The sequence below is a fragment of the Rattus norvegicus genome, chromosome 19 (assembly GCF_036323735.1).
Source record: "Rattus norvegicus strain BN/NHsdMcwi chromosome 19, GRCr8, whole genome shotgun sequence".
In the NCBI taxonomy this organism is placed as follows: domain Eukaryota; kingdom Metazoa; phylum Chordata; class Mammalia; order Rodentia; family Muridae; genus Rattus; species Rattus norvegicus.
Genome location: NC_086037.1, coordinates 32103671 through 32127501, shown reverse-complemented (window position 1 = coordinate 32127501; position 23831 = coordinate 32103671). Strand labels below are relative to the sequence as shown.

General features: G+C 43.4%; 1 protein-coding gene and 1 non-coding gene across 15 annotated transcripts in view; one reads left to right on the top strand and one right to left on the bottom strand.

Moving 5' to 3' along the window:
- Chd9 (chromodomain helicase DNA binding protein 9) overlaps positions 1-13123 on the top strand; it is a 223110-nt gene extending 209987 nt beyond the window's left edge. For all 14 annotated transcript variants that reach the window (XM_063278586.1, XM_039098055.2, XM_039098060.2 and 11 more), the window contains 3 exons: positions 2736-2864; positions 7740-7844; positions 9727-13123. In XM_063278586.1, the coding sequence (XP_063134656.1) occupies positions 2736-2864; positions 7740-7844; positions 9727-10581 (1089 nt within the window). In that variant the 3' untranslated portion in view covers positions 10582-13123. The remainder of the gene's footprint in view (positions 1-2735; positions 2865-7739; positions 7845-9726) is intronic.
- Positions 13124-20218: 7095 nt separating this feature from the next.
- On the bottom strand, positions 20219-20351 carry LOC120098695 (small nucleolar RNA SNORA17). Its single transcript, XR_005497117.1, has one exon. It is a non-coding gene; the product is annotated as a small nucleolar RNA SNORA17 (small nucleolar RNA).
- Between the last annotated feature and the right edge of the window lie 3480 nt (positions 20352-23831).

Here is a 23831-nt window from a genome sequence, read left to right as displayed (position 1 = left end):
TTCCTCGTTTTTTCATATAAAGCAACTAGATAATCTCTAGTTTCTAGAATGTTTTTTATACTTAAAATACAAATTTTGACCAACATGTGTGTTTTTATCATAAAGAAACATCCGAGCGGTGTGAAGCAGAAAGCTTCAGTTGGGGAGTTTCAGATGCCTTTCACCAGTTTCTTTGCAGTTAACACAAATTTTCAGTCTTTTCTTTAATTCCTTTTTGTTTTATTATCAAATATTTCTATACTTATATGAAAAGAGGTTTTCACTAAATATATCAAGCCATGAAAATGGACATTGCAATTATAGAAATATGAGTTCACAACATGTTAGAAAATGGCATTATTTTATTCAACCAACATAATTATATTGGTGACAGTCCTGAGCACTAGTTATAATTTTAGTAACTACAGATGGGAAAGTGAAAAGCACATCACTCTCACCCATGTGACACGGTCTGGTCACCACAGCATTTTTCCTCTTGTTCTTATCATTACAAATGAGGGTTTGTTTTTAACCTTCTCTGTAGCTAAATAGCTATAAGGTGATCTTAGAATATTGCTAGCTGGTGGAGGTGCCTGCCTTTAATCCCAGGAGGTGGGGAGAAGGGGTAGGGATTAAAGACAGAGACAGTTGGGACTCTGAGTTGGAGGCCAGCCTGCTCTCCAGATCAAATTCTAGAACAGCCAGGACTACACAGTCTCAAAAACAAACAGAAGGGGGCTGGAGAGATGGCTCAGCAGTTAAGAGCACTTCCAGAGGTCATGAGTTCAATTCCCAGCAACCACATGGTGGCTCACAACCATCTGTAAAGAGATCTGGTGCCCTCTTCTGGTGTGTCTGAAGACAGCTACAGTGTACTTATATATAATAAATGAATAAAAAAAACAAACAAACAGAAGAATAATATAGCAGAGATGTGGGTGTGGAGTGCCATGAACAGAGATCAGAACAATTAAGGGCAGAGGAAAACATTCGGAGACCGGAGACCGGAATCTGAATAGTAACTGAGAAAGGACTCTGTGAGCGTTGGCTTCTTTAGCACAGGAGGGGGGTGGGCTGGGCCCTGAGAACAGTGGTGGAGAATGTTAACAGACAGGAAGGGACGAAGTTTTTATTTTTATTGCCAGATAAAGGGTTTGGGGGTTTTGGGTCTTGTTTTTTGTTTGGTTGGTTTTTTATTGTTTTCCTGGGAGTGTTTGTTTTGTTTTGTTGAGACAGGGTCTTTCTATATAGCCCTGGCTGGCCTGGAACTCAAAGAGATCTGCCTGCCTCTGCCTTCATGTTGAGCTTAAAGGTGTGTTCCACTACCCTCAGCCTGCTTTTCAATTTACACTGTAAAAAGTAATACCTTTAAGGTGAAGAGTATATGAAGAGAGAATACTGAAGAAAGAGTGACAGAAATAAAGTCCCAGCACAGTTAGGAATTGTCAGAGCAAGGTTTGGTGGCTCAGCTGTAAGTTCAGGATGTAGAAGTTGAAAGACCCTCAGACAGAGGAGACTCTCGCTCCAGTCCTGAGGACACTCACCACCCCATGAACACACAGGACTCAGTCTTGATGTAAAAACAAGAGGTTTACTTTGGGATACCAATGCATTGGGGCTCGACGCAGGAGGAATGTGAAGAGCATTGAAAAACAGAAATGTACAGCTTAAATAGTCATTTAAGATTACACAGTTTCCTTAGCTCAGCTATTTCGGTGCCAAGGATAACTAGGCAGATGTTTCTCGTCCTGGAATTCCTGGGATAAGGCCGTAACCACATCAATGCAGCTATTTCAGTACCAAGGACGTCTGACTTGATACATGTTTTCTTATCCTGGGGTTCCCAGGACAAGGACCAAGGATATCTGTCTTGGCAGGTGTTTCTCTTCTGGAGTTCCTAGGACAAGGCTATAGCTATGTCAGCCTATAGCACAGCTGCATTCAGTACCAAGGACATCTCACTTCTATAGTGGTCAGTCAGCTTCCCAGAGATGTTTCCTGTCTTGTAATTGCCCTGCAGTAAATATGTTCTATACCCTCTGTTCTTATGGCCCGGCAGCTTCCTAGAGAGTGGGTGGGAATGTGCTTTCTGTACTTTCTGGTCTATTGTCTAACATCTAGGAGCTAAGCAAGGGCCAGCTTAAAAGATTCTCATTCTTAAGAAATGGCTGCACTAATATCAAACGGGGATCTTTCAAAGTCAGAAGCAAGACAGGCACAAGTTCTAACACACCCTCAGCTCAGAATAAGATCAGAGCCACCCTGGGCTACCTGAGAGCCTGCCTCAAAAACAAACAAGTAAATAAAGAAATGATTAGAACAGGGAGGAAGCCTGAAGAGTTTCCCCTGAAATGCACCATGTGGGAAACTTCTCAAAGGATGCAGCTCATGACAGCAGCAAGCATTTTCAGAGGAAGCTGCTCCCTCAGCACTGCTGACCACTGCAGGTGTCCCATGTTGCTCTGTAGGCTTGGCTGCTGCCTACAGAGGAGCTGGCACAGGAAGACTACAGGAGTCAAACTTTTATATCAGGCATAATAGTGATCATCACGGTGGCCTTGAGTACATTTTCAAATAAATATTTTGAAAAGAAAATTTAAAACTTAATTAAAACCTTTAAAGTTTAAGACGTTAACTGGACCAACAGGTACATAGTGGGAGCCTTTTCTTCACACGGGGCTGAGTTCCTGGGGTCACCATTCTGAAAAGTGTTGAACAAGGCCACGCACTTCAAAGTGTCTCTCGGTGTGTTCTAGAGAGTGCAGCTTCACGAGGGAAGACCCAAGCAGAAAAGGCATCGGTGCCGAAACCCGAACAAACTAGACGTCAACAGCCTCACTGGAGAGGAGCGAGTGCAGCTGATCAACAGAAGGAACGCAAGAAAGGTATCTGGACGGCCCGTTACTCTTCCGTGCTGGCTACAGTTTAATTATGCGTTATTTTCTAATAGACTAGAGAGTGGGAAGCCTAGCACGGCTGCGGGAAAAACGTGCATGATCATTTTGTGTAGTCTAATATCAAATCCCACATTACTGAGCCCGTGAGTGAAAGAACCAGCCATTGCCCAGGTCAGGCCAAGCAGTGTTGCTGGGTGTGGCTGCGCACTGGACAAGGGCACTCCGTCTCATGCAGGGTTCTTTCAGGGCATAATTTGTTCCCTCAGGGAGATTAGTTGCTGTCCCCTGACTGGTTCAGTTGCCATGCTCAGTATGGTGGGGAGGGGCAAGGAGGGGGAAATGATACCTTCCTCTACCAGGAAGAGGTCACCCTTCTTACAGTATTTGAGGCACCAACCCACGTGTCTTGTGCCAAAAGTCAAGAAGCCATACTTAAAGGTGACAGTCTCTTTAAACTAGGACAGACTATATTACCTTCTGGAAGGTTCTTCGGTTCTTCCTCCTTCCGAGAACCATGTGAACTGGTTCTTCTTTTATGGTGCTTAGCTTTTCAAGTTTTCTCGGTGTTTCCAGCTGTGATGTGACCCCTTTTGTACCTTCTGATGCTCTTCTCGGTCTCTTGGGTAGAGTCCGACTTTTGCTTCCCTGGCTTTTCTCAACTTTAACATCAAACAGTCCAATGAATGTAAGGTTTTAAAAAATATTTGCTTTTTATTTACATGTACATTGTGGTATGCATGTTGGATCTGGCTGTGGGGCTGAGTGGGGTCTGCAGGATCCTGGTCCAGCCGGGGGCAGGAGGGAAACGACTTCTCCGAGGACCATAAGTGTTACATACAGCTCTTTTGATGAAGGCCTTCTCTTCAGTGAAGCTCTTGAATGAAACAGATCTCTGAGACAATCTTAGCTTGAGCTCACACCTTTATCCGGGTGGGTTTGAATGCATTCACTTCATTCACTCATTTGGGGTGAACCAGGGCTATGGAGGAGTCTTGGAAAGTGGGAAGGGGGTTTCTTAGGGTGAAGTTTCATTGGCTGAGGCTTAAGATATTGGGGATCTCTTGTTTGCATTGGAGAGGCTTTCCCAGTTGACCCTGTAATCTCACCAGGAATTCCATGGCATCCCTCAGGCAGGGTTTGGGTTGGGCTCCTTAGATCAGGCAGAGAAGAGGAAGCACTGTCTCCATTTTGCACCGAGCTCAGGAGAGCTGTCTGGACGTGGTAGACCACAACCTTGGTATCAGGGTGCAGCAGCAGTGTGTGGTGGGTATGGGTGCCTGCAGAGGACACCGGAGATCCTGGGTCTCCTGGGAGTGGAGTGCACAGTTGTAAACCTCTTCAGAAGGGTGCTGAGGACCAAACCATGGTCCGCTAGATAGAGGAGCAACAAGCACTCACCTGTCACTTTAGCCCCCAACTTAAGTTCTTTCTGCAGGTTATTTCTGAACCAGATACTGCTTGGTGTTTGGTAAAATTCTTTTTCTAAATGATTTTCTTTTTCCCCTTATAATCTAAAGGATAGGTGATTTGTGACAGCCTTTTTACACGAAGCTGTAATGTGCTAGAGTTTATGTCAGCTCAACAACAAAGTGGGTGAGAAAAGGTGACAACAGCAGTCACAGACTCACTTCACCCTGGGCATCCATGCTCTGCTTTCTGTTAAGTGACCTCCCTGCTGAGATAGTGCTGTATTAAGACGGTTTAAGTTCATAAGAAATCCCATGTTGAAACAAACCATTTAAAAGTAACGGTTGTTCTTAGATTAAACACTACTAATTCTCCCCAGTCTGGTAGATGCAGTTCATTCAACTTTTGAATCCTTCCTCCTCCTCTTCCATAAGAGTCCCCAAGCTCCAGCCACTGTTTGGCTGTGAGTGTCTGCATCTATGGAAGACCCACTTTTTTTTTTTTTTTTTTTTTGGTTCTTTTTTTCGGAGCTGGGGACCGAACCCAGGGCCTTGCGCTTCCTAGGCAAACGCTCTACTACTGAGCTAAATCCCCAACCCCGGAAGACCCACTTTTAATCTGAATCTTTCGAGGTGAGAAAGTCCATCGTTAATCTGGGGCATACCTTCTGACTACAGTCTATGTACAGGGCACAAAGGAAGGAAGCTCTCTTTGCCTCATGGCAAGTCCATCCCTTCACTGGCATAGAGCCTGCTTCTTCAGGACTCTACGTACACTGAAAACTAAGTGAGAGGTCCAGCCCTGGACACTGAGCAGCTACTGCAGTCTTGGACTTCCTGTTGGTTGAACCCCACTATTACACTTGGGCTACAGTAAAATGAGACCCTCTTAACAAACAAAATTTCACATTACTGAATATTTTAATTTGTCTCAGCCTATCACTGAACTCTCAGACACACCAGTTGCCCAAGTAATGACACAGAGACCTTTTACCTTTTATTAACTATAAAAGTTTGGCCTTAGCCTAGGCTTGTTCCCAACTAGCTCTTATTCTTCTTGTCCCATTTGTACTAATCTACGTTCTCCCACATGGCTCAGTACCTCTTGAGCGCTGACACTTGCCCCTTCCTTCCCGTCTGTCTAGCCTTATCTCTTGCCTCCAGGTGTTGCCTGGCAATTCCCCTGCCTCTGACTGTCCCAGAGTTTCTGCAGAAGTCCTGCCTCTGCTTCCCTGCCTTGCTATAGGCCTTTCAGCTCCTTAATCAGAAGGTGAAGAAGGTGTTTACAAAACACTGAGACAGATGAAGACAGTCTTTACACTATGTACAAAGGATTGTTCCGCCGTCAGCCAGTTTGGGGCTTCTGTCTCTTTGCTTGGTTTTCTTGGAGTTGGTTGTTGTTGGTTTCGTCCGGGGTCAAAAACTTCCTGAATACCCTTGAGATTGTGTGCACAAGTCACTTAATTGACCTCAGATTGTCAAACTTGGCAGCAAGTGCTTTTTTCTGCTGGGTCATGTCACCGGCAGTAAATATTCTGAATGTTAATGTTGTAAGCTTTCTAGAATCTCTCTCCTTTCCCTTGATTTGTAGGTTCTCCACTATTGGCTTACCTCTAAGATATAGAGTTAGGTTGATGAATTGATAAGGAAAAGAATCTTCCTTCAAAGTCCACTTAGTTTTAGGGGAGGTGGTAATGTTATCCTGTATCATATTTTGTTTTGTTTAAAACAAGGTCTCACACTGTGGTTCAGGCTGACCTAGAACTCACTATGTAGGCTGACCTGTCCTCAAACTCAGGATATTTTTCTGCATCAGCCTAGAGATTAGGTTACAGGTTGCAAATTCACTTTACCCTGAAGCTCAAGGAACATAAAGAACAGAGTGCAAGAGAAGTCATAGAGACTGAAGAATAGGAAATATTAGGTGAAAATGCTTATAAGTACAGGTGACCTACTTGCTGTGAGAAATGAATGTGCATCCTCTGAAGACGTAATATATATGTGTGTGTTAGCTGAGGATGTAGCCAGGGACAGAATGCTTATGTAGCATTCACAGGCACTAACTCAGTCCCCAGTATTACTCAAGAAAAAAATATCTAAAGCGCATGTATTCAAGAGAGAAGAAGGAACTGCTCAATAAACAGCTTTTAGACTACAAAGAAACATCAAATTGGTAGGTCAAAATCATTGATCTCAATATTATTAATTTGAATTCTGAGTTTATCCTGTAGAAAAATTCTTACAATTTAATTAAATATAATTTAGTTGATAGGCATAGTGAATAAGCAAAAGCATGGAATTCTGTTTTATTTTATGTTTTATTCCTAACTCTCGACATTAGATTGCTTTATAAAGCAAACTATAACTTCCCTGGTACTCAGGTCCTTCATTTTGAAAATAGAAATAGTATCTCAAAAAGATTTTCCAAGAAAATGTTATATATGTAAAAAATATACATAAGAAATATATATGTAATATTCTAGGCCCAGTATTTGATAAATAATTACTGTAAGGCAGATATTATTATAAGACACTTGAATTGTCTCATTTTCTCATCAGATACTGTGAAGAAAATATTATCATCACCCCATTTCATAGATCACAAAAGAGACTCAAAAATAATGATTTACCTGAGCTTCTATAGCTGGGAAATATGACTCCAAAAGGTATACTTCAAGGTGGGCTAAACTGCCTGCCTTGCCTCCTAAGTATACCATGAATAATAGTAGTAGTTCTTCATTTTCTGCTCCAATGTTCTATTTAAAAGATTTGAGATTTATATCATTTTGGTTTCAGTTCATTCCTGCCACTGTGACAGTGACAGGTACTGTGACCAAAAGCAACTGAGGAAAGGAAAGGTTTGCTTTCTGGTTTCAGGTTCATCATCAAGAGAAGCTAAAGCAGGAACACAAGCAGGAATGTGAAAGCAGGGCTGCTTGCTATTCCACATAATGTTATCCTGAACAAGAAACTCATACCCAAGGAACTGCAGCATAAACCATGGAGAAAAGCTTCTTGACACTTCAGTCCAAACAAGTTGCTTACTAATTTACTGGGGGCTCATACTCAGCTGCCTTTTTTATATAGTTTAGAGTCACCTGCCTGGGGAATAGTGCCACCTACAGTGGGCTGGGCACATTAATTAGCAATCAAGATGGTCCTTCCATGGACATGGCCATAAGCCAGTCTGATCTAGGCAGTTCTTCCATAGAGAGTCTCTAATTCTAGGTTGCATCTGCCAAGGTGACAGTTACAAATCACCAGAGGACAAAAGCTAATGTGTTCATGAAGTATTTCAGTAGCCTGTTTAGATTGGAGTGACCCTTATTTAATATAATTATACACATTGTTGAAGCTTGTTCAAAAATACATATTTTAAAGAAATTCTATATCAGAAATGAAATAAATAACTTCATACTGAATAGTGTTAACTGTCTGACTCTCCGTTTGTTTACAGGTTGGAGGTGCATTTGCTCCTCCTCTGAAAGATTTATGTAGATTCCTGAAAGAAAATTCAGAATATGGAGTAGCTCCTGAGTGGGGAGATGTTGTTAAGCAGTCCGTGAGTATCTCACAAATATGTCATGATAGAGATTAAACCATCTGATTATGACTTAGATTAAGCTTCCTTGTCAGAAAAACGTTCATGAACATCGACCATAGCTTTCAGTTCTCAGTTTTGATTTTTCAAAATGTGTAATTGATGATAAGGTAGAATTCACACCAGGAATACTTCCCTTTTTACTGCAAACATTGTCTGAATGCTGCTACAAAGAATAATGAAATAGGTATCCAAAAAATACTCACATAAAAATAGTCATCATGGAAGGGTCTCTGTAGATAGCCCAGACTGGCTGTGAACTCCAATCCTGCCGCAGCTTCCTATAGACTGGAATTACACTACTTAGGGTCATCATAGTATAATAGTAAAACAATAGATAACAAACCAATGGGCTCTCTACACAACTCCTTAAAAATGATGTCTTAGAAGAGTATCTGGGGCAAGAGAGAAAGTGTTGGCAACACACTAAGTATCTTCATAGTTCAGATCTTGGGCTGTCAGAGCCTAACTAGGTACTAAATATTTATTATTTCTATAGGAAATGGGAAAGGCAGCCTGGAAGACTAAATTCAATGTAACTGTTTTTATTTTGGAAAAGAATAGGGAGACTCATAAAGTAAGTACCAAGCAAATGGTGCATTGTGCAGTCTCAATGCCAGCAGTGCTGGGCTGAGTGGGGAGAGAAACATAGTTGTGTTCTCTGTATTTATTGCTGTACGTTTTGCAGTGAGCCACAATGCTCTTGAAGAGAAAAGCCAAGCAAAAAGTAGTTCCGTTACATTTCACCTTAGACGGTAACTGATGTCTGCACCTCCACAGACAGTGACCACTGAGCACATGGGTCAAGGTGTGCTCAGGTTAAAAATCACACTTCCTAGGTAGTTTAAAAGAGAAAAAGGAAGGAAGGAAGGAAGGAGGGAGGGAGGGACGGAGGGACGGAGGGACAGAGGGGGAATATAACACATTTCAATTTTTGGGCATTATATAATAAAGTGAAGATTTTTTTAGGTCATATTTAATTAGCCTATATTACTAAAATTCATGTGGCCACTAGAAATTTTTAAACTAGGTATATGACATTTCTACTGGAGAGTGCTGTGGCAGAGGTTATAAAATAAAACTGAGGAATTTTGCGTCCCAGAGCACCCTAGGAGAGCGATGAAGGCAGCACAGATGGCCATTTGTCCTGGGCTTGGTCCCGCAGTCAGCAGGTTCCACTGCTGCTTTCAGCAGAGCTGCAAGCCCTCCTCTTTCTTCCTTTTTTAAATTGTTTAACTGCTTATCGCCAGTACGTATTTGAGTGATTATATAGCAAATGCAGAACCAGATGTTTTAATATAGTATTTCGTGAAGCCCCCTGCCTGTCATGGACATTTACAAATGATAACTCTACATGCACGTGCCCCCACTGTACCAGATAATGAGGGGCCATAATGCCTTTCCCCTTCTGAGTGGGCCTTCTGCATCTCGGCTCTGTTTACCTTATTTCCAAAGTGACAGTCAAGTGAGTTGAGGCATCGGAATTTAACCCCAACCTTGTGTCTGTCCCCTGCCCTCCCTTTAGTGCTTCCCAGAGCAGAGGGGTCTGAGTAAGTGAGGCTGTGCACAGGGAGGTTTATGAGGACCCCTTGATAACATTTCTTTGACCCTCAAGTTTTCTGCCATACACATTTAAGGTTTATAGTATAAAGAAAATTAAATGCCTCTTTTTATTCTCTTTTATATGATTTTTTAAATGGGCATGGGAATAGCTAGTTGAAGCCATCACTTAAATAAAGTCCTGACTTCCATAATGATTTTATATCATTTCAGAATAGGCTTGTGAATAACTATTGACTTTGTCTTCACATAGCTGTTATTAAGGCATATGTATTTTCTCTAGGGGTTTCTTCCAGAAAGTATGTATGAACGTATTCTCACTGGTCCTGTTGTGAGAGAGGAAGTGAGCAGGCGGGGGAGAAGGCCTAAAAGTGGAGTTCCCAAGGCTACCATAGCAGCAGCGGCTCCTGGCAGCAGTGGACCAGGCAATCCTTTGCTGGCCAATGGATTACTTCCAGGCGTGGATCTCACAGCTCTGCAGGCCTTACAACAAAATCTGCAGAACCTGCAGTCGCTGCACGTGACTGCGGGGCTGATGGGCATGCCTGCTGGCCTTTCTTCTGGAGGAGAAGCTAAAACCATGGCTGCTATGTTTCCCATGCTGTTCTCAGGAATGGCCGGGTTACCAAATCTGCTAGGCATGGGAGGACTCCTGTCAAAGACTGCAGAATCTGGGGCTGAAGGAAAAAAAGGAAATGACTCTAAGGAGCTAGAAGGAAAAAAAGAAAGGACAGAGAGCCAAAGTCCGGAGAACGGAGGAGAACGCTGTGTGCCAGGTTCTCCTTCGACTTCCTCCACGGCTGCAGCTACCAAGCCCTTAGCTCTTAACCCACTGTTGCTGTCCAACATGCTTTACCCAGGGATGCTGCTCACGCCAGGCCTTAATCTTCATCTTCCCGCCTTGTCTCAGTCCAATACTTTCGATGTACAGAAAAACAAGAGCAGTGACTTAGAGTCATCTAAGTCAGTCGAAATAAAGGAAGAAGATTCCAGAGGTAGAGATCAGGAAGAGAAAGGGGGAACTGAGCCTAGTCCTCTCAACGAGAACAGCACAGACGAGGGTTCAGAGAGAGCCTCCTCCGGGTCCGATAGTTCATCATCGTCATCTGAGGATTCAGACTCAAGCAATGAAGACTGACCAGGGACTCCGCAACCTCATCCTGAACTGGCTTTGCCTTTTTGTTAGTTACTAACTGTAAATATCCCAGTGCTGAGTGCATCAGTAACTTACGGACAGAGCGTTTCGGTTGTTTGTTTAGAAGTGCAAACTGCTTTCAGAGATGTTTTGCATGTCCTCTTTCTTAAGATCCTAAGTTTCTGAACTCGATGTACTATCAGACACATACACGTATAAAGTTACAACAAAAGGCATTATAATTTTGTTGGGGGTTAATTTTATGAAAATGATGCTCAATAAGAGTTGTATATTTAATATATTTGCAGTGAACACAGAATACTTTATGCATATTACTGATTTAATTTGAATATAGTTTTACAGCCTCCTTGACACCTATAATTTACAGATCAAAACTCAGCAATAATGTGGGCAGCTAATGAATGTCATAAAAGCTGTAGACTCCCCATCGCCACCATTGCTTTAACCCACGAACGGCTCTAGTGTCGCGGTGCACTGCTGACGTCTCCAATTCAGGTACAAGTATGTGTTAAAGAAGAAGTGAGTTTCCCAATCAGCCAATTTATCTGGCTACCTGTTACCTCAGCTGAGTTAGTTTAGGAAGTTTACATTCGTTTCTAATTCTGTGCTTGTTTTCAGGGGTTTTTAGACATATCCTTTCCATCATGTCAATCTGGCAAGCAGCGTGACTTGCATTTTACTGAGCTGAACTCAGAAATCAGTGAAAACGAAGTCATAAAAGGCTCTTGTGTCATATGGCTTTGGTACCCTGTACACATTCATTAGAACTTCTCAAAGTTTGGCCTCCTATTAAAAACAATTATGTCTCAGATGAATAATGTCTTGTTTCCAGGGTTCAGAAAGGCAAACTCATGAAATGCCACTGAGAACTTTGAACATAGTGCCCTTCACGTACAGGAAAGTGTTTGTTTGCTTTATTTGTATAGGTTTCTGTTTGTGTCTTTTGTCCTGGAAATATTCCAAAATAACAGGTAATAGTAGTCAAGTAATATGCAGATAGTCTGAATTAATTGAGTTTCTAGGAGTAAGAAGTCAGCATGTTACCCAGAGTCAGTGTTGGGCTATCAGTTTATAATAAGTGCTGAGATGCCCGCTTTGAAAATGCACTTTGACTAATCTCAAAACGATGTACAAATGATACCTATGAAGTCCAAGGCTTCTGTTCTGTTTCTTACAATCCTCTGTCATGTACAATTTGTCTGGTATTTGATTTGTGATATCATTTCTCCTGCTAAAGCTGCTATCATTCTGACAAGGTAGAGGTCCAAGGTTTACCTTTATATACATTGGAAACAATTAGAACAGACTTAGACATTCTAAGGAGAGATAAATATTAGCATTTCCCTCGTGTCTAAATAAATCGTGCTAAAGTCTGCAAGGTGGTAAATTTGGGAGGAGTACCCCAGTTCTTTACTATGGGAAAACTGACTTCCAGTGTGTTTTAATTAGAGCTGTTGTTTGTCATGGACTAAGCAATTGTACTGGGTTTCCCAAGACCTTTACCAGTAAGTTATGTTTCTGTATGTAAAAACGTAACCCATTACTAGACAATGTTATATGTATCTACCAAATTATGTAAGTTCCATCGGGATTGTATTATTAATTTTTGTATTTTCTCAAAATAGTACTTTGAATTGATAGTTCTTTCTGCAATGTCTTAGCAATAGTCGCTGTAACGCCCATCCAGGAGCACTGGGTAGTGTCCTTCACCATGGAAATGATATACTACATATTCCTGTGTTCCCTTTGCAGTATTGCACTTTTGTTTAATTAGAACATACCTGTGAGATAGCCAAAGGTTTTCAGACTGTTACCTTGGTTTGCAGTGGAGTGTTTCGATTCCACCCGCACCCCGTTGTCCCCTAGGTCTACCATACGACCTTTATTCCTCTCTTTCCCAATTAAAAGAAAAAAATGAAGTTTAAAAAAAACCTTAGATCTTGTCATTAAAATCTAATTTATAGCAAAATCTATGAGATAAAGTATTTTCCTAATTATGGTCTAATAAATTTGGGTAACATCCTAGTGATTCTCTTTCTATATACGAGTCAGTTACAGTTTTCAAAGCATCAGGCTAATAGTAACTTTAAACACTCTCTTGGGTTTCAAGACATGTCTTTGTAGATTGATCGGGGGAAGGTTGTCCAGGCGTCAGCTAAGAAAACCATGCAGTTATGGAAATGTAAAGTTAGGTTATGGGAAATGAGTCGATGGAGTTACACAACACTTAAGCAGCAGGCGGAAGGCTATCCCAGTGCGTGTTGGTAGTGACCGAGAGAGTTATAGCTGGTCTTGCCTTGTATTTTACCCCTTGGTTCAGGTCTCACGACTCAGTCTTAGTCCAATGTTTCTTTTGGACATTTGCAATATTTACCAGTTGTGTTTTGTGTAGTCGACATTTGCTTTCTGTAGTGGAGCAAACGTCTTAAAAAGTCATTTGTAATTTATTAAATTACTTTCTATGATGTTCTATAGAGCAAATGGAAGTTTAATTATTTTTTATTAAACATATTCTTTGACTACCCATGATGTCAGCCTCCCTCCGTACCTGACACTACTTTTTCACTTGAGTTTTATATATAATTTATCTCACTCAAGTTATAAAAGACACCACGGTTATAAATCTTCAACGGCACTGTGTAGAAATGCAGATGGTGGTGGTGGTGGTGGTGGTGGTGGTGGTGGCGGCGGCGGCGGCGGCAGTGATGGTGTAGTTTTTCAATGGGTATTTGTCACCTAGGCTGGCCTCAAACTCAGGGCTCAGTGACATCTAAGGGATTGAAGTTTTCTATATTCACATCTACAATAGCATCTTAAACGTCAGGTTTTCGTATCACTGTTCACCGATACTGATGTCTGCATAAAGAGGAAATAGCTCTCTGGAGCGGTAAGTATTAAAACCCATGTCCACAAGGCAACCCCCCTTATGCCAACACCGTGTTTCCCGTTATACCCCTGAAACTTCCAAGAGGACTAAAAAGACAAGCCTCATTGTGTATAGGACTTGATTTTGGAAATCAGTAATCAGCCCTTGGCCATAAGAATTTCTTCTGACACATTGTTGGCAGTGTCTTTGGACTCGTTTAACAAACAGCCTCTCTCACTGTGGAGGTCAAACTCATTACCCTGAACACCGGGAGCTGCACTGGCTTGGAAAGTTTTGAGGAAACGCATACTATGTTTATATGCATACAAAGTGGCCTATTTCAGATTTCTGTGAAGAAAAGGGGAATTGAGATTCAATAGTGGTCATACTGGTTTAGGTGACAGGACAAAGACGACCATGGAAGGTGGCCCTGTAACAGACAGTAACGGGAGGGTTTTAGTGACTGCCAGCAGAGGATCACCCAGGACGGGGACCACTGCAGGGAGCAGGAGAGCTGCGGAACAGATCGCTTCAGAGCCTCTCTGGGACACACTGCCCACATCTCCATAGATTTTTACTTTCAGCCTCAACCCTGAAGAATACATTTCTCTTGTTTTAAGACTTCCACTTTGTGACATTAGGAAAAAAGCAAACTTTTTCATATTATAGTCCATAATACTGCTGTAAATACACGTGCCGACCTCTGTCGGGAGTCCTGCAGTGGAGAAGCGAAACACTTGCACTCACCCCTTAAGATTTGCTTAATTTCTAGCACTAACTGTGCCTCCTCTTTCTGTTACTTAAGAGGCTGAGAACTGAACCCAGGGCCTCGAACATGCTAGGCAAGCACTCTGCCGCTAAGCTACACTGAGCACACTTCCTGTTTTCCTCCCTATCTAAGGATTTTAGTTTATGTTGGAGTTGGTAAGAGAAACTTTTACTTTAAATTATTTTCCTTGATGAAAAATAAGACCTGCGTAGCAGAAGATCTAGGAGGAGAGACAGAGCATAAGGCAAGGGTCCCCCAGAGTGCTCACACTGACGGAGATGCCTTGGTCCTTAGTGACCTCCACATTCAGAGACGAGTGCTAACCTTTGTCTCTGTGGGCGTTACAGACCACTAAGGGAAGTCGAGCGGTAGCTGCATGTGGTAGCTCACGCCTACAATCGCAGGCCCCAACAGAGGTGTTGCCTCACTCGCAGTGGAGGAAGAAGAGAAGACAGGGAAACTACATACGCTGGCAGCCTGCTTTGTTCTGCCCTTTCAAGTCAGGGTCTCCTGTAGCCCAGGCTGGTCTGGGGCTTACTCTGCAGGCAGGGATAAACTTAGACTTCAGAACCTCCTACCTCCACTTGCCAAATGCTGGGATCACTGGTATATGTCACCACAACTGGCATCGTGACGCACGAGGTTATTACTGCATGCCCCGTGAGCACCCTACCAACTGGACCACATTTTCCAGCAACCGGCTTATTGCATTTACTATATCACAATTCTGTTTCCATGCCACTAAGAAGCTTACACATTGTAAGGGCTTCCTTCTACTGTCCCACTATACCGTTTATGTAACGCCTGCTTATTGAACATGTAAAATGAGTTTTTAGTATTGGGCTGGTTAAAGGTAATACGTTAACAGTTCAGTGTTTAAAGCTTCGTTACCCCTCTTGTGTTTTATTGTTTTTGATTTACAGGTCATCTTTGAGGGGTGAGGGCTCCGAGCTGGGTCTTCGTACGTCGTGAGCAGTCACCTACTATTGACCCATGTCAGTAGAAGTAGGTGCTGCAATAGAGAGAGAAGCTCACGAAGATGCTAAGCCTTCATTTCCTGAAGGAGCATGGGCTTCAGCCTTGGGAAAGATCGACACCCAGCTAGCTCACGCTGGTTACTTGATTCAAACACTGTACAAGGTTAACTGGGGCTGAGAAAGGTTCCAGCTCCCAAAGTTATCTGGCCCTTGCTGCCCGAGAGCAGACAGCCCACACAAATTTCAGTCCCTTTTGACCATGGCCAGCCATAATCAAAAAGTAAGAACTCCAGGTTCGCCAGGAGTGTCTTACGGCCAAGGTCGGCAGAGCCGCAAGCTCTCACACAGCACCAAGTGCGGATTCTCCAGAGAGACAGCATTTCTTCAAGGTTCAAACAGTCTCATGACAGTTTCTCAGCCTCTCCTGACGAACTCAAACACGGCAAAGGCCTTGCTGAAACATTTCTCTGAAAGCCGGACACAAAGGCTTTACATTTCACTTAAAGCCGGGCATAACTATACACACCACTAAAGCCCCCTGCTGAGCTGCAGTCCAGCGCCTTACAGTTAAATCGTATAGTTACTTTGGGGAATGTGTTGTTTTTTGTTTTTGTTGTTTTGTGTGGTTTTTTTGAGACAGGGTCATGCTGTGTGCTCCTGGCTGGCTTAGTACAAAGAACGCATAGCCCAGGCTGGTTTCAAACTCAATAATCCTCCAGCCTATGTCTCCCCATTTTATTCCTTGTTTTTTGAAAACCTTTCCACTAGGTAAAATTCGTTGATTTGTAGTGATATGTTTATTTCTTCTGCTATGGGTTCACTGTGCAAGTTCTCTAACGCTCTTTTGCACATGGGTGTGCACATGGATGTGCCTGCTGCCGTCAAGCCTCTTTATTTTTTTTTCCACAGCTAGTGTTTTATTCAGATAGCAGTCTCATTACACATGGTCCAAGAACATTTAAATAAGAACTCAAACTGGAAGTTAGAGATTGGTCTTCAAACATCATAGCCAACAACGCCACGTTTGCCTATGATCTCTCCGACATAAAACCACACCCACACCTCAGTGGCCACCAAACCAGCAGCACGGCTTCCTTCACTGTAAGGTGTTGGAAGCTACAGGTTTTAGCATTTTGAACTATTTTTTTTTACGCTCTGAATAGCTGGAGGGATTTCACCAGGGGTTGGGGGAACCAGCTCAACCTTGGTGTAGCGCCAAAATGTGGCCAATCCAGGCTTCGAGTAAGTCACAGCAACGGCCACCATCAACGATGCCTTCTCCTCGAAGTTACAGGTGAACTTGGCCGTGGTCTAAGGTGGAAGGTACGTCTCCCCGAACCACTGGCTGAATGTGTCAAGCCTCTTTATTTTTAATGTCCAAGTATTTTCTGTTGACTTTGGGAATGGTTTCAGTAGGTAGCTGCAAGTACATATTGAGGTCTGAGATTAATGTGAGCTGTTCTCTAAATCATCCTCCACTCTGTGTGTGTGTGTGTGTGTGTGTGTGAGAGAGAGAGAGAGAGAGAGAGAGAGAGAGAGAGAGAGAGAGAGAATGTGCACACATGTGCATGTGAAGGCCAGAGGTCAATGCTAGATGTCTTCCTTGATCCCTTGTCACATTCTCTTTGAGACAGTGTCTCTCACTGGTACTTGCTGACTGGACAGCAAGCACTAGGGAGCTGCTCCTCTCTGCCCTCGCTGCACTAGGGTCACAGATGCATGGAGCTATGGTGTCTTACTCAGGGTTTCTATTGCAGTGACAAAAACACCACGACCAAAAAGCAAGTTGGGGAGGGAAAAGTTTAGGTGGCTTACACTTTCAGATCCTGGTCTTTATTGGAGGAAATCAGGACAAGAACTCAATCAGGGTAGGAACTCGGAGGCAGGAGCTTATACAGAGGCCATGGTATGGTGATGCTTCCTGGCTTGCTTCCCCATGACTTCTTCAGCCTGCTTTCTTGTAGAACCCAGGACTACCAGCCCAGGGATGGCACCACCCACAATGGGCTGGGCTCTGCCCCCTTGATCACTAGTTGAGATAACGCTCTACATCTGGGTCTCACAGAGGCATTTCGTCAAGTGAGGCTCCTTCCTCCCTGATGACTCCAGCTTGTGTCAAGTTTACCAATGAGTCCAGCCAGTACATATACCTAACTTTCATAATTTCTGAGGGATCCAAGTTCTGCCCCTCATGATTGCCCAGGATTGTAGGTGGGCCCAGCTTTTTATATGGGTGCCAGAAATTCAAACTCCAGTTCTTTCACAAGCACTTGACTGAGTCACCTCCCTAACCCTGGGGGGTTTGTTGTTTTGTTTTGTTTGTTTGTTTGTTGGCCTTTTAAAAATGGGTCCTCTAATAATGTGCACACTAATCTGGAACTCAGCTACCTCAGCTTCCACAGAGCTTTTGGCTGACTTGATACAGGATCTTGTGCTTTTTGCTCAATCTGATCTGGAACTTGGGCTCAAACGATCCTCTTGCCTGAGCATCTTGAGTGCTGGGAGTAAATGTATGCACCAGTGCTCTCGGTTTCAATGTGCAAGTTTTAATTTTTTTTAAGAAAACTTTTTGTCGGTTCTTTGTGAGTTTTACAGTATGCACCCCAGTCCCACTCATCTCTCCCTCTGCTCAGACCTACCCTCTACCCATGTAACCTCACCATAAATAGGAAAAAAAATCTCATTGTAGAAGCTGTAGTGTGTCACAGTGTGACCACAGTATACCCTTTTGTCTACATTTCTTTGCTAGCAAATGTTCATTGTAAGACTTGTTGGTCTGATACAAGGCTTCTGGCTTCAGCTGCTCTATCAATACTGGAACCTCACTGAGAGTCCTCTCGGATGTCCTGTTGTTCTGTGTCATGGAGACCCTGTAGTTTTGGATCTGTGGGAACAGCCCCTTCATAACTCCAGCAGTTCATTGATGGGATAGATGTTGGGGTGACCTGGATCTGAACCAGAGAGCTATCTGAAATGGTCAGCCCACAGGTTCTCCTGCTCTCAATCCCTTGAGGCTGGCTCACCAGAAAACACTACCACCAGAGCCAGGTCTACATTGCCACCCAAGTGAGGCACAGGGTCTGCTCTCTCGAGTGTTGCAGCCAGTGAGGGACATGGCGGGCTCTCCCATTCTCATAACCCTGGAGCCAGCTCTCCCTCCTGCTATAGATGTGGAGGGATGAGGGAGAGGGGGAGGTCATCTCTACCTCATCTAAGCCACTGCCCAGCAGAGAAGGGACAGGGCCAGTTCTCCCACAGTCACGCCCTTAGAGCTAGCTCATTCATAACTCCCACATCCAGGGCCAGCCCTATTGTGTTGCCCAGGTGAGGTACAGATCCTGCTCTCTGGAGTGGTATAACAGGTGAGGGGCAGGTTGGAATACAGACATGCCCTTAGCACACACCTTTAATTCTAAATAATGAAGGTAAAGTTAGTTTGTAGAAGGAAGCACCCACATTTGAAAGTGAGGTCTAACTGAGTGGGAGACAAAGTGATGAATCAGAGGAAGATTTGACAGAATAGGATATGCCCAACGCTCATGAGAACAGAGGGGAAAGGGAAGCTACTTCGGGAGCAGCACAGAGAAAGAAGTCAGTTTTACTAGGATAGCTGTACAGACACTAGTTGGCGAGAGTACAAACTAGGCATCAGTGAAAACAGAATGAGCCAAAGAATGAGAAGGAGCCTAAAGATTAGAACATATTGTCAAAGTTAGTGTGCGGCCAAACAGAGCAATTCAGTGGGAAGCTGAGAGAAGCCAGACTGAATCAGTCAGCTTGGAGAGGAGTTTGAGCCCGATCAGCTAAGTTGAACCCGGGCAGCCAGAGTTTGGAAAGAACAAGAGAGGGTGAGCTTATTCAGCAGTTTAAGACTCAGAGGCTGAAAACATTGTAAGCCTAGATAAAATTGTGTGGAAGCTAGAAGCTTCTAGGACTAGATGTAGGTTAGCAGATGAAGGCTCAGAGACCACAATTACATCAGGTAAAATAAAAGTTAAATGTATACTCTCCCTCACCCATGTCACCACATGGCAGACAAGTTGCTGGTCCTGCCCTTTCATGTTCATACACTGGATCTGGCCCTACTGTGCCCTGACCACCAAGGTCAACTTTATTGTGCTGCTCAAGCAAAGTGCAGGGCCTGCTTTGCTGAGTGCTGCAGCAGGTGAGGGGCAGGGCCACCTCTCCTACTCTCATTCCTCCAGGGCCACCTCTCCCATGATGCCCAGGTGAGGGCCGGGGCCAGTTATGCACAGCCCTCAGACATCATGTTCCCAGGTAGCAGCCCAAACCAGAGACATCAAACTGTTTTGGGGTTTGTTTGTTTGTTTTTTGTTTTTTGTTTTTTGTTTTTGTTTTTTTAATCTTTTCTTAAGATTATTTATTTATTTATTTTGTATATGAGTACACTGTAGATGTCTTCAGACACACCAGAAGAGGGCATCAGATCCCATTACAGATGGTTGTGAGCCACCATGTGGTTGCTGGGATTTGAACTCATGACTTCTGGAAGAGCAGTCGGTGCTCTTAACCACTGAGCCATCTCTCCAGCCCTGTTTTTGTTTGTTTGTTTGTTTGTTTGTTTGTTTTTGTGGCTGTTACAGGACCCAGATGTGGACCCTGGTAGGAGCACAGACCAGGACCCCACCATGATCCCAGGTGGCATCACTGGCTACTCACTTCAGGCTGTTCCTCACTACCCTTGAGTCTACAGTTCTGCCTCTCTTCATCAGGCCCACATCCTTCTGTTTCTCAATCTCTTCCATTTTTCCACCACTGACTTAATGGTTGCCAGGGTCTCTTGAGTGTCTGGGGTCATCTCAAGAGTGGTCTCAGGGATGCTATGCCTCAATTGTGCATTATGGCACTGGGCAGGAGTCATCTAGGGCATGGTCTGCTCCCCGCCAGGCCCGCATGGCACCAAACTAGTGGTCTTCTCAGGCTAGCTCCCTGCCCAAGTCCCACAGTGCCAGGCTGCTGGTAGACTCAAGCTCGATTTTTTCAGGAAGTATAAGGCTACCAATCAATCTTTCAGATGTTGACAGATCAGAACATCAAGTGTAGACATAGGCATGCTCCTCTCTGCCACTTACTGACACACATGTGACACCGCCACGCCTGCAGTGCCTCTAGGGGCAGGAAGTTTAAATTCTTTATGTGGTCATTTCAGTCTTCCCTCCTTCATGGTTTATACTACTAATATCTTTCTCATGCAAAAAATATTTCACTCCCAAATTACATATTTGCCTTTGTATTCTTTACTAGAAATATTTAATGTGTTTATTGACTTAGAACTTATTTTTGGTAGCATAGATTAAGATAAGAATCATAATTGAATATTTTCCAGATAATTAATGTCCCAGCATTGTTTACTCTCTCCACTGATTCAACATGCCAGCCTTCATCATAATTAATTCACACATTATGAATTATTTAAGACATATACGCATGATGTACACTTTTTTTTTACAGTGCTTATCAATACTGCAAAACTAAAAAGTACCTGAAACTAAATCCAACACAGTGAAAGGGAAAAATGCACAAAGAAACGAGAAAAGATGGACCTTCTAGTACCCAATGTGATGGTTTGTATATGCTCGGCCCAGGGAGTGGCACTATAAGAAGGTGTGGTCTTGTTGGAGGAGGCGTGGCTCTGTTGGAGGAGGTGTGTCACTGTGGGCATGGGCTATGAGACCCTCAGCTGCCTGGAAGCCAGTATTCTGCTAGCAGCCTTCAGATGAAGATGTAGAAGTTTTAGCACCTCCTGTACCATGCCTGCCTGGTTGCTGCCATGCTCCTACCTTGATGATAACGGACTGAACCTCTGAACCTGTAAGCCAGCCCCAACTAAATGTTGTCCTTATAAGAGTTGCCTTGGTCATGGTGTCTGTTCACAGCAGTTAAACCCTAAGACACCCAGGCACAATTCATGAATAGACCAGCAAGACAGAGGCCAACAAGAAAGTGAAAAGCTTGAACAATACCCCAAGCCCCACTAGGATATACCATGAGCCATCAGACAATCTCTTAAAATGTAAGAGTAAAGTAGAAAAGGTGCTTTTTCTAACCACAGTAGAAATTAGAAATCAGTAACAAAGCTTTGAAATTCACAAATATGAGCCAGGTGGAAATGGGGGAAGGGTGGATCAGTGGATAAAGGCACCTGCCACAAACGCTGACAGCCAATCCTGGGACCCATGTGAAGGAAGAACCAGCTACAACATGTCATCTTCTGACCTCTGTGACTCACGCACCGACATACATGTAAATAAACATAATAAAAGTAAAACAACTAAGATATTGATCTGCTCTTGGTACCATCTACAAAACTGGCTTTAAAAAAACAAAAACAATGTTTTGTCCTAATAATATTTTGGGCAGCAAAGTTTCTCGGGCTTTTAACAATGTAGAGAATCGAGTCCTGAAATCAAGTCATTAGAAAGTCTGTGTTTGACTAAGTGATGTTTAAGTGTTACACAAAAGCAAAAAATAAAATCCAACCCTTACTCAAAGACCAGTAAAACTTTCTTTCTGAGTGTTCGACAGTCAAAGCTTAGAGCCCTAAACCAATGAGAATTAAGGGGTTAAAAGGACAGCCAAGAGTGTCACCCTTGCCTTCCAAAGGCAGACAGTGACTAGGAACAGTGGGAAGCTTTTAGAAGGGAGTCACAGAGGAAAATGTCCCCTGTGTTTCCAAGGGGAGCCACATGGTTAGCAAAACCCTGGCTTGTCCATGCCGATGGAAGGGCTGGTAGAGGATCAATGATAAGAACCTAGGGGCTCTTTAAAAGTCCCTATCATAAACCCCTGTGGAGCTCAAACGAAGTTCGAACGACTGATCAGTGGTTCAAGGTTAACTTCTGGTCACCTTGTCTTAGTTAGGGTTTCATTGCCGTGAAGAGACACCATGACCACAGTAACTCTTACAAAGGACAGCATTTAATTGGGGCTGGCTTACAGTTTCAGAGGTTCAGTCCATTATCATCACAGCAGGAAACATGGTAGAGTGCAGGCACACATGGTGCTGGAGGAGCCGAGAGAATTCTACATCTTGATCTAAAGACAGCCAGGAGGGCACTCTCTTCCTCACTGGGCAGAGCTTGAGCACTGGGAGCTCTCAAAGCCCGCCTACACAGTGACACACTTCCTCCAACAAGGCCACACCTCCTCCAACAAGGCCACACCTCCTCCAACAAGGCCATGGCGTCTGTACCTCACTCTTAAAGGACATCATTTACATCGTCCTACAAGGCTCAGGCTCCAGAGGACCCAAGGATGTCACTTGGCAGCTGAGACATACTAATTGATCATACCTAAACCTGTCTCCTGTCTTGATTCTCTCATGCCTCATGGGAGCTTTCAAAAAAGTGAAAACCTTTATCTCCTGCCCTCCATACTCAACACTTTCTTGCCTTTCTAGTCTATTCCCTGATGAGAACTTTTCCTTCACACCAGGTCTGCCACCTCTCGCTCTTCCTCTCCACTACTAAATAACTAAATAACCTGTCCTTATTCAGGTGGCTGTTGCCATGGTGATCACTCCAGTGGGACTACTTATTCCGCTCCATATTTTCAGTTTCTCTCTTCTTCAATGGCTAACCAACTTTTTTTTTTTTCTCTTCCAGAAACTGTGATTAAGTTTCACGTGGCTCTAAAACAAAGATATTGGCCCCATCACTCCTCGGTCAGACCCTAAGATATCATACCTTACAACACTAGAACAACTTGACACAAGCTAGGGTCATGTGGAAAGAGGGAACCTCCATTGAAAAGAATACTTCCGGGCTGGAGAGATGGCTCAGCGGTTAAGAGCACTGACTGCCCTTCTAGAGGTCCTGAGTTCAAATCCCAACAACCACATGGTGGCTCACAACCATCTGTAATGAGATCTGATGCCCTCTACTGGTGTGTCTGAAGACAGATACAGTGTACTTATGTATAATAAATAAATAAATCTTTTAAAAAAATAGAATATCTCCATTACACTAGCTGTAAGTGAGTCTGTGAAAGCATTCTCTTTATTAGTGATTGATATGGGAGGACCCAGCCTACTGTGGGCAGTGCTAATCCTGGACGGATGGTCCTGGGTTGTGTAAAAGAGCAAATACACCAAACCATGGAGAGCAAGACAGCAAACAGCACTCCTCCATAGCCTTTGTTTCGGCTCCTGCCTTGGCTTTCCTTGATCATAGATTGTGATTGAAATATACAAGCCAAACCAACCCCATACTCTCCAAGTTGCTCTCCGCATGGTGTCTTTCTTATAGCAATAGACAGCCAATTAGGGGGTTCCAGAGGATCTGAGATTCAAACTCCAGCATCCACATGATGGCTCACAGACATCCGAAACTCCTGACCCAGGGAATTCAACAAGTTCTTCTGGCTTCCGTGGGCACTAAACATGCACGCAGTGCATAGATATGTATGCAGGCTAAACATCACATAAACACATAAAATAAAGATTTCTTTAAGTAAAATTAGGTAAAAATAATAAGTATAATTTTTAAAAGTAAATTAGCCTTCATACCTGCTTCTGAATTAAGAACACTGGTCACTGTCTTAGTCAGGGTTTTCTATTCCTCCACAAACATCATGACCAAGAAGCAGGTTGGGGAGGAAA